Source organism: Schistocerca americana, chromosome 7 (assembly GCF_021461395.2).
Source record: "Schistocerca americana isolate TAMUIC-IGC-003095 chromosome 7, iqSchAmer2.1, whole genome shotgun sequence".
In the NCBI taxonomy this organism is placed as follows: domain Eukaryota; kingdom Metazoa; phylum Arthropoda; class Insecta; order Orthoptera; family Acrididae; genus Schistocerca; species Schistocerca americana.
Window position 1 is genome coordinate 9,226,509 of NC_060125.1, and position 11,297 is coordinate 9,237,805.

General features: G+C 37.7%; 1 protein-coding gene across 1 annotated transcript in view; it reads left to right on the forward strand.

Moving 5' to 3' along the window:
* Positions 1 to 10,851, forward strand: part of LOC124622215 (molybdenum cofactor biosynthesis protein 1-like) — a 77,562-nt gene extending 66,711 nt beyond the window's left edge. Inside the window, exon 6 of the mRNA XM_047147863.1 lies at positions 10,796 to 10,851. Within this exon, the coding sequence (XP_047003819.1) occupies positions 10,796 to 10,851 (56 nt within the window). The remainder of the gene's footprint in view (positions 1 to 10,795) is intronic.
* Positions 10,852 to 11,297: the final 446 nt, after the last annotated feature.

Genomic DNA, 11,297 nt, shown 5'->3' on the forward strand with positions numbered 1-11,297 from the left:
TAAATTGATGATTTTATTCCATTTCATCTGATTGAATGAAACACACACAGCATAACTACTCAGAAAACAACTATAGTGCGGATTACATTTACTATCATACATGTAGCACTCTGAGAACATTTCACCTTGTCATAGTAGTCCTGTGTTTTGGAACTAGGCAGTGCTTCATTTCACAAAGCGAAAGGAATAGCTTGTGTAAAAAAAAAAAAAGAGGAAATAGTGGTTGCTGGTGTTTTTAACACTATCATTCAATTTAGTTCCTACTGTGAACTTTGCAGCTAGGATATGTAAATGCTCTGAGACTGCTATTGATAATATCTTTATGAACAAATCTAGGGGAAAAAAGTCATATCACAAAACCAATAGTAAATGGACTATCTGATCACGACGTGCAGCATCTTGTGTTAAATGTTGAAACTTGTCAGGATAAAAAAATATTAAATCTGAGTACAGGAGGATAATAAATAAGCCAGAAATTGAGGAATTCAGGAAATTGCTCAAAGACATGAACTGGAGAGATGTTTACCTGACTCAAATGGAAAATACAAAGCATTTATTAATAAAGTTACCTCCTCTTTTGAAAATTGTTTTCCCCTAAAGGTAACTCAGATCACACAGAAGTCAAAAGATAAACCATGGATTACACAAGGAATAAAGATATCATGTGGGGCAAAAAGGAGACTGTATCTACTACCTAGGAACATTTCTGATATTAGAATTGTAATGCATTGCAAAGAATACTGCAAAATATTGAATCAAGTAATCCAGAAATCGAAGTAGCTTTATTAAGAGAAAAAGATAATTGTATCGGGCAACAAAATAAGAACTGTATGGGATATAGTGGAGACAGAGAGAAGTGGGGCCAAAAAGGAAGTGGAACAGATAGCTCTAAAAGTAAATGAGACTTTGGTAACAAGTGCATGTAGTGCTGTAAATCTCTTAAGCAAGACTTAATTTTTGTTACTGACGGCTCGGGGTTATCAGGTTCGGTGAATGGTGCAATGGAGTATCTGGGACCAGTCTTTGAAGAACATCGTGTAGAACCTATTCGAGGAACTTTGAATTCCAACCATGGCTTCTCAGTATACTTACTCCTTAATGAAATTTGATGCAAGTTATATATCTATATTTCCAACAAATAGCTCAATACATATTATCAATACTAGGAATAAGAACAATCTACATAAAGACCTAAAATCACTTATGTTGGTCCAAAAGGGGGCCCAATATTCAGGAACACACATTTTCAATAAATTACCAGCAACCATTAAAAACTTGGTTTCAGATAAAGCACAGTTTAAACAGAGTTTGAATGACTTTTTGATAGGCAATGCCTTCTACTCTACAGATGAATATCCTAACAGAGACTGTTAGGCCAGCGTAAGTAAAAATATGTTAGATTTAAGTTTTGACAGTACTTGGTTGCAACAGTCAATATTAGGTATTTTGTGTATGCTAAATTTATTAATAGTGCATAACATAAATTTATTAATAGTGCATAACAATGTTTCCCCCCCCCCCCCCCCCCCCCATGAACCATGGACCTTGCCATTGGTGGAGAGGGTTGCGTGCCTCAGCGATACAGATAGCCGTACCGTAGGTGCAACCACAATGGAGGGGTATCTGTTGAGAGGCCAGACAAACGTGTGGTTCCTGAAGAGGGGCAGCAGCCTTTTCAGTAGTTGCAAGGGCAACAGTCTGGATGATTGACTGATCTGGCCTTGTAACAATAACCAAAACAGCCTTGCTGTGCTGGTACTGCGAACGGCTGAAAGCAAGGGGAAACTACAGCCGTAATTTTTCCCGAGGGCATGCAGCTTTACTGTATGATTACATGATGATGGCGTCCTCTTGGGTAAAATATTCCGGAGGTAAAATAGTCCCCCATTCGGATCTCCGGGCGGGGACTACGCAAGAGGATGTCGTTATCAGGAGAAAGAAAACTGGCGTTCTACGGATCGGAGCGTGGAATGTCAGATCCCTTAATCGGGCAGGTAGGTTAGAAAATTTAAAAAGGGAAATGGATAGGTTGAAGTTAGATATAGTGGGAATTAGTGAAGTTCGGTGGCAGGAGGAACAAGACTTCTGGTCAGGTGACTACAGGGTTATAAACACAAAATCAAATAGGGGCAATGCAGGAGTAGGTTTAATAATGAATAGGATAATAGGAATGCGGGTAAGCTACTACAAACAGCATAGTGAACGCATTATTGTGGCCAAGATAGATACGGAGCCCACGCCTACTACAGTAGTACAAGTTTATATGCCAACTAGCTCTGCAGATGACGAAGAAACTGAAGAAATGTATGATGAAATAAAAGAAATTATTCAGATTGTGAAGGGAGACGAAAATTTAATAGTCATGGGTGACTGGAATTCGAGTGTAGGAAAAGGGAGAGAAGGAAACATAGTAGGTGAATATGGATTGGGGGACAGAAATGATAGAGGAAGCCGCCTGGTCGAATTTTGCACAGAGCACAACATAATCATAACTAACACTTGGTTTAAGAATCATGAAAGAAGATTGTATACATGGAAGAACCCTGGCGATACTAAAAGGTATCAGATAGATTATATAATGGTAAGACAGAGATTTAGGAACCAGGTTTTAAATTGTAAGACATTTCCAGGGGCAGATGTGGACTCTGACCACAATCTATTGGTTATGGCCTGTAGATTAAAACTGAAGAAACTGCAAAAGGGTGGGAATTTAAGGAGATGGGACCTGGATAAACTAAAAGAACCAGAGGTTGTACAGAGTTTCAGGGAGAGCATAAGGGAACAAATGGCAGGAATGGGGGAAAGAAATACAGTAGAAGAAGAATGGGTAGCTTTGAGGGATGAAATAGTGAAGGCAGCAGATGATAAAGTAGGTAAAAAGACGAGGGCTAGTAGAAATCCTTGGGTAGCAGAAGAAATATTGAATTTAATTGATGAAAGGAGAAAATATAAAAATGCAGTAAATGAAACAAGCAAAAAGGAATACAAACATCTCAAAAATGAGATCGACAGGAAGTGCAAAATGGCTAAGCAGGGATGGCTAGAGGACAAATGTAAGGATGTAGAGGCCTATCTCACTAGGGGTAAGATAGATACCACCTACAGGAAAATTAAAGAGGCCTTTGGAGATAAGAGAACGACTTGTATGAATATCAAGACCTCAGATGGAAACCCAGTTCTAAGCAAAGAAGGGAAAGCAGAAAGGTGGAAGGAGTATATAGAGGGTCTATACAAGGGCGATGTACTTGAGGACAATATTATGGAAATGGAAGAGGATGTAGATGAAGATGAAATGGGAGATATGATACTGCGTGAAGAGTTTGACAGAGCACTGAAAGACCTGAGTCGAAACAAGGCCCCCGGAGTAGACAATATTCCATTGGAACTACTGACGGCCGTGGGAGAGCCAGTCCTGACAAAACTCTACCATCTGGTGAGCAAGATGTATGAAACAGGCGAAATACCCTCAGACTTCAAGAAGAATATAATAATTCCAATCCCAAAGAAAGCAGGTGTTGACAGATGTGAAAATTACCGAACTATCAGCTTAATAAGTCACAGCTGCAAAATACTAACACGAATTCTTTACAGATGAATGGAAAAACTAGTAGAAGCCAACCTCGGGGAAGATCAGTTTGGATTCCGTAGAAACACTGGAACACGTGAGGCAATACTGACCTTACGACTTATCTTAGAAGAAAGATTAAGGAAAGGCAAACCTATGTTTCTAGCATTTGTAGACTTAGAGAAAGCTTTTGACAATGTTGACTGGAATACTCTCTTTCAAATTCTAAAGGTGTCAGGGGTAAAATACAGGGAGCGAAAGGCTATTTACAATTTGTACAGAAACCAGATGGCAGTTATAAGAGTCAAGGGACATGAAAGGGAAGCAGTGGTTGGGAAGGGAGTAAGACAGGGTTGTAGCCTCTCCCCGATGTTGTTCAATCTGTATATTGAGCAAGTAGTAAAGGAAACAAAAGAAAAATTCGGGGTAGGTATTAAAATTCATGGAGAAGAAATAAAAACTTTGAGGTTCGCCGATGACATTGTAATTCTGTCAGAGACAGCAAAGGACTTGGAAGAGCAGTTGAATGGAATGGACAGTGTCTTGAAAGGAGGATATAAGATGAACATCAACAAAAGCAAAACAAGGATAATGGAATGTAGTCTAATTAAGTCGGGTGATGCTGAGGGAATTAGATTAGGAAATGAGGCACTTAAAGTAGTAAAGGAGTTTTGCTATTTGGGGAGCAAAATAACTGATGATGGTCGAAGTAGAGAGGATATAAAATGTAGGCTGGCAATGGCAAGGAAAGCGTTTCTGAAGAAGAGAAATTTGTTAACATCCAGTATAGATTTAAGTGTCAGGAAGTCATTTCTGAAAGTATTCGTATGGAGTGTAGCCATGTATGGAAGTGAAACATGGACGATAAATAGTTTGGACAAGAAGAGAATAGAAGCTTTCGAAATGTGGTGCTACAGAAGAATGCTGAAGATTAGATGGGTAGATCACATAACTAATGAGGAAGTATTGAATAGGATTGGGGAGAAGAGAAGTTTGTGGCACAACTTGACCAGAAGAAGGGATCGGTTGGTAGGACATGTTCTGAGGCATCAAGGGGTCACCAATTTAGTATTGGAGGGCAGCGTGGAGGGTAAAAATCATAGAGGGAGACCAAGAGATGAATACACTAAGCAGATTCAGAAGGATGTAGGTTGCAGTAGGTACTGGGAGATGAAGAAGCTTGCACAGGATAGAGTAGCATGGAGAGCTGCATCAAACCAGTCTCAGGACTGAAGACCACAACAACAACAACAACAACAATATTTCATTCTGAGAGCGTATTAATTCTGTAAATATTAGCTTCTCCAGTTTACTGTATTGTATTCACCTATTTTGACAATCTCATGACAAATGATCAGGGTAGTATTCATTATATTAAAATGTTTTGTGTTATACATTCTGACATGTTCCACACCCTTGAGAATCATCTCATTTTTTCGGTGTATGTAACGAAAACTGAATCAAATCAAATTCAATCACCATCTCTCATCATGTAATAACTTCACTTCTTCTTCTTCCCTTGTCGTCTCCTGTTTTTCCAGTACTCGTCCATCTCCTCCTCATGTTTTTCCCCCTTTATTCTATTCGTGTTGTTCTCAATCCCCTATTTCTTCTGCATCGAAAGCCTTTTATTTTTATTTATTTTTTTTTTTATCGAGGTGAGTCTTTATGGACTGCGTGGTAACAACCGACTTCACTGTAGTGCCCAGGTCTTGTTCTTGCTCCAGCTTTGACTTCCTGCCAGTATCTTCTGAGCCCCTCTAAGAAGTACCTTTTTATGCCCTTCAGATAAGGGTCCTCACTGTCTTTCGGATGTTGATGCCATGTTAAAACCTTGGTAGTTGGTCACCAATCTTCTAAATTTGTTCCTTTCAGGAATTTCTCTCTGAGATACCAATCTGCTTAAGATCTTTTTCACATTCTTTGAACCATCTCGGCGTCGTTTTCTTAGATAGGATGAAACTCTGTATTCTTTTTGATAGTCGATCACCGTCCATTTTCATGAGATGACCATAAAATAACAATCATTTCTTTGTAATGGATGCTGTGATAGGTTCTGTCTTGCTGCACGATTCCTCATTTGCTCTCATTCGCCATTGTCCATCGACCCATCTATTACCTTAGGATTTTCCTTAATATCCTACACTCACGCTTTTCCAGCCGCTCAGCTTGACCTTGTCTATTCGTGGTCAAAGTTTTGGATGCTTATAAGCCCTCAGGTTTTACAACTGTATTATTATGTTGGAACTTGGCCCACATACTCGTAGACTTTTTGTTATAAGTATTCTTTGTCAGTTGGTATGCTTGGTCTAACTTCCTCATCCTGGCAATTGCTTCTTCTTTTAATCCATTCTCCTGGTGGATGACTTCACCGAGATACCTGAAATTCTTAACTCATCTGATTTTTTCCCAGGTTGGTTATCATCCATTCAGGTCCGTTACAGATGTTCGTTATATATTTTGTCTTTTGAATAGAGATCTGGAGTCTAACTTTTTTCAGCAATTTCTGACAGCCTATTTATCTTGTTGACTGCTGACTCTTTGTTGTTAGCAAAAATGGCCAGGTCAGCCACAAAATCTAAGCAGTCAATGCACACCCCTTTGTTCTTAGGACCAAGTCTGAACCACTCTTCATTTGTTTCTTCTTGGGCTAATAACTTTCTCCACTCTCGAGTGACCTTTTCCAAGACACAATTGAAAAGGAGAGGGATAGTCCATCTCCTCGTCTTATGTCCGTTCTGATTGTAAAGGGTTCAGATACCTCACCCATAAATTTAATTTTTGACACTGTGTTAGTAAGAGTTTGTTTGATCAGCTTTTTTGAGGTATTATCCATCCCAAACTTTTCCAAAATATTCATTAATGCCTGTCAGTCGATGGAGTCATATACTTTTTGAAAATCAACAAACATGACCACATAGTTATTTCTTCCAGTTTTTTGGACCTGATGATGTTCTTCAGGTTAAAGATCTGTTCTGCGCAAGAATCGCCCTTTCGGAAACCAGCTTGATAGTCCCCAATCAGTTGGTTACAATGACCTTCTATTCTATTCTGTATCACTTTGGAGAGAATCTTATGTGGAACAGATACTAATGAGGTACCCCTATAGTTACTGACATTCTATTTATCACCTTTTTTGTGTAGACGATGGATTAAAGCTGACTGCCATTCAGTTGGTATCATCCCAGCTCTCCAGATCTCCTCAAAAAGTTGGACTAGTATATCTAGAGTTTCATTATTTGCCAGCTTCAGTAGTTCCACCACTATTGAATCCTCTCCAGCTGCCTTATTATTCTTAAAGTTGTTGATGATCTCTTTGGTCTCCTCTTTACTAGATGGAGATTAGGGGTAGTTTGTGGATTGGGGCACATGCAGGGAATCTTTCTTTCGGTTCATCACAATTAAGTAGGTTTTCAAAGTAACGAGACATGATCTTGCAGTTTTCTTTGTTGGTCAGGCCGAGTGTGGTGTGCATACTGTAAGACCTTCAGTACACACACCATCAGATTATTTGACTTGTTGCTCTAACGAAGTAAGCGAGTGTCAGCAATATGTCTCGTGGTCTTATCATGGTGTGTTTATCTTCTGCCATTCGGTCAGATGATAGAAATGCCACTTGCACGCTTAGAGTAGCAGATTGACGGTGACCAACTTTAAACAGAATTTGATTAATTTTCACACACATTTACTAAAATAATAACAAATATAAAAATTACTTAACTTGGTTCTGGATGCTATTTACAATTGACAATCTGAAGTTCTTTGGGATTGGTACGTTAATCTTATTCTCACATATATTTCAGATACTTGACAAAAGTGTCTATACATTTATCTTCATGGCTATGTACAGGAATATGGTAATCTTATCAGGCGCAGACTGAATCTTGACTATGGACTGGTACAGACAATTGTAGAACTCGACGGACTGGTACAGACTAATGCAGACTGGTACAGACTAATGCAGACTCATACAGACTGGTGCAGACAAATGCAGACTGACTGATCGAAGGTCTTTACACTCGTTATAATACCTCGCACGTTCATGTATCACTGCGCGAGTGTGATGCGCGAGGAGAAAATGTTCTATGTTAGCAGCAATCTCATTGGCTGCGTTACATATTAATACGCGGATCGGTGGAAGCAGAATTTGGTCCGTCTCTATGGCAGCGCCATCTCATAGTGCGGAGATGGACGAGCGCTGCGCCTGCGCTGTTTTGCTTAGCGGGGCGCACTCTAGTGGGAAATTTGTGTACGCGCCGAATATGTGGAACTATGTGCACAACACTGAGCTTTCCATTTTCGTCTCTAAAACAAAAACTAGGGGCTTGGTATCCTTTCAAATTCGATTTGAACGCCTGATAGAAGTCTCTGACATTGTTTATCTGGAAACACTGATCGATCTATTCTAACTGCTGTTTCTCATGCAATTGCTTAGACCTTCATAGAGTTCTGGCTGCATATTTTCGAACTTCATGGAATACATCAAAATCATCAGGACTCCTGGTAGAATTCCACTTTTTCCATGCACTTGCTGTTTGGGCCACCACCTCACCACAAACCTCATTCCACCATGTATGATTCCTCTTTTTAGCTGTCAGGATTGTAGTATTAGCTGCTTGTTGGATCATGGAGGCAATGTCTGCCCATTTATGGGATTCAACTGTCAGTTACTGGTGGCATTGTTCCAATATGTTTTGATTGATTTTGAGCTTCGCAATATCATATTTATGAATTTTATTTCCGGTTTTCACGGTCTTATTGAGAGGGATGAAATTAATTTTGATCTTGGAGAGGTGATGATCCTTTTAAATTCAGTATTTTATCTGTAAAAAGGTTTCTTTCTATTATTTCTGATTGTTTGATGTTGTTTCTTTCTTATTTCTGTAATCCATGCTATCATTGAGTCCTTCTTCCAGAACTACTCATTCAGTAGAGGTCTCTAAAAAAAAATTAATCTTCTTTTAGCCATTACTTCTGATATTTTCTCAAAATTTTTGTAGATCTCCTCATTACTTCTCATTTTCCAGCCATCTGTAGCTTGTATTGCAACCATTATTTTCTAATAATGCTCCTTTGAGGAACCTCTGTTCTGTCCAGCTTATAGTTCATCATTAGGCATCCTCATCCATATAAACATCCTGGTCATACCACTGTGGGATAGTGTTTTAGTTTTGTTTTTTTAGTTGTACATTTCTTGTTGTAAATATCCTTTATAAAACGATTTGCTCTCTCCAGTTTGCTGACTCTTGCATCTACTGTTAATTCTTCTAGTCCATTTTGTTGTACAGTTTGTCCAATATATTTAAATTTACTTCCTAATGCTATTTTACATTTTTGTTTTTCTAAGAATGTTGATGCATTGTTTGAAATTGTCATCAATGTTGTTTTTTCGGCTGAAATTTTGGGACCAGCTCTCTTTGCTATTTCTTCCAAAAGATTTCTTTCAATAACTGTCTGTCAGATTTTTTGAAAGTATATCAGAATCATCTGCAGAAGCCAGGCAGTTTACCTTAATTCCATTTGTTATTCGTCCTAAAATTATTGGTTCAATTTTGTAATTTTTTTTTCTCCAAATTCCAGATACTTTCTATTTTTTCTAGAATGCAGTGTTACAGTAAAGGTGATAAACTGTCCCCTTGTCTAACACCAGTTTTTATTTCAAATGGTTGAGATACTTCTCCCATAAATTTAGCTTCAGTCATCCTATTTGCTAGTGTTTTGAGGATTATGTTTGCTTTAATACAAAATTCTTTGATGATTTTACCTATAATTTCTCTGCCTACCAAATCAAAAGTTTTCTTGAAACCAATACATGATACTATTATAGGTTTGGTGATTAGCAGTCTGTGGAGGATTATCGATTTTCTAATAAACATCTGCTCTGTGCAGGGTCTTCCCTTTCTAGAGCTCCTCGAGATTCTCCCAGTTATTTGTCTAAAGTTTCTACAACTCTGTCCAGAGAATTTTTGATAATATTTTGTATACCACTGGCAGAAGTGAGGCATCTCTGCCATTGTTGACATTTTGAGTGTCCCCTTTTTTTCATAGCTGTGGATTAATGCTTTCCATAATCTCTTCAGCTTTCCAAATGTTCTCAAACAGCAGTTGTAGATCATTTGTGTGTTCTGACTATTTCAATAATTTTGCTGTAGTGGAGTCTTCATTTGTTGCTTTGAAGTTTTGGAAGATTTGATGGCTTCATGAATTTATTGTTCTGTTAGTGGAAAATCTTCCTCCAGATGTTGTGGGACTGCTATTATATATTGCTACAATGTGCTGTTATTATTGTTGTTGTTGTTGTTGTTGTTGTTTGGTTGCCTGTTCTTCAGCACTTCCTTTCTGTTTCCTTTATCTATTTGCCGCCATTTTAGCCCATTTACCGGTATTTTCAGCTTGTTCTTCACTTATTTGACCTTTTGGTGGCTCCTCTTGAAGAGATCTTATTTCTCAGCATTTAAAATTACATCATCTGCTGCTCTTTCGCAACTGAATTTCATCATGTCCATCTTCCTTGACTCAAGATCCTGAATTTTCATCCTTAATTCTTGAACAGTCTCATTTCTCTTTTTGTGTTTTCCAGATGAAGAAACTTTTGGTCCTCAAAGCTAAGATTAGTATCAGTTTTTTTATTTGTTTCTGCCTATGGCTGCTATATCTCTTTAGTTAGAATATTTTCTCTCTCTGTATTTGATTATAGTCTAAGTCTGAATATTTTTATAAGTACATTTATTGCTGTAGCAATGAGTAAAATATATTGTATTGCACTGCCTGTAGCATGTAGCACCATTTTGACTTTTAGTCCTCTTGCTGTACAAAAAGTAGCTTTGATGATTACTTAATGCAAGTATTTTGTAAGAGCTGTGGAACGGTTAGTATCTGTTTATATTTTTCTGATTAATTCAAGCTCATCAATGCACATCCTGTGTTAAGGAAATATTTGCACTGAATTTACTGTGTGTTAAATATAAGCAGTGGATCCATTGGGGTAGTCTGTTTGGTAGAAATATGTCAAGGTGAACAAAACAGATGGTGAAGGAAGAGAGGGAAAAGATCAACATTTGCTTCTCATCAGCATTATAACTGGGTTGCAACATTCAGTGAAAATTATCTGTGACAGGAAGTTGTCATAAATACATTTTTTGAAGAAACTTTATGTTTGTATAAGCATTTATTAAATTTAAAAAGTTGGATTTCATCTGTTAATACAAAAGATAATGTTTTGCATTGCAGGCATGATGAACCTGTCAAAGATGAAGAATCGGCCAATGATTCTTATTGGAGGATAACAGTATGTATAACTTAAACTTGAGATTCTTGAAAATAAAGCTAGTCAGTATTTCTTAACAGTACTGATTTAAATACATCTAAAAGATCGCTGTTACCTAAATGAAAGTTGACAAGCAAAGTCTTAGTGGACATTTGTATAAAATTGTCATAGGTGTTATTTACAAGAAGAGTAAATAGTTTCAATAGAAATGTGGTGAGACATTTAACAAATGTCATGACCACACATTAATAGGACCTTATAACACTACCATTATGATATTAGTATGCTTTTACGTAAATAACAGAAACCCTGTCTCTATGTTGCCACGTATAACCCTCTTACTAAAATTTAGTTTAGTTTTAAAATAAAATACACTATCGAAGGATAGTCCTGTTTACAGGAAAAGATAATCAATAGAGTTATCCTTCTTACAGGATTTACCGTGTGTTGCGTCTAATGGATAAG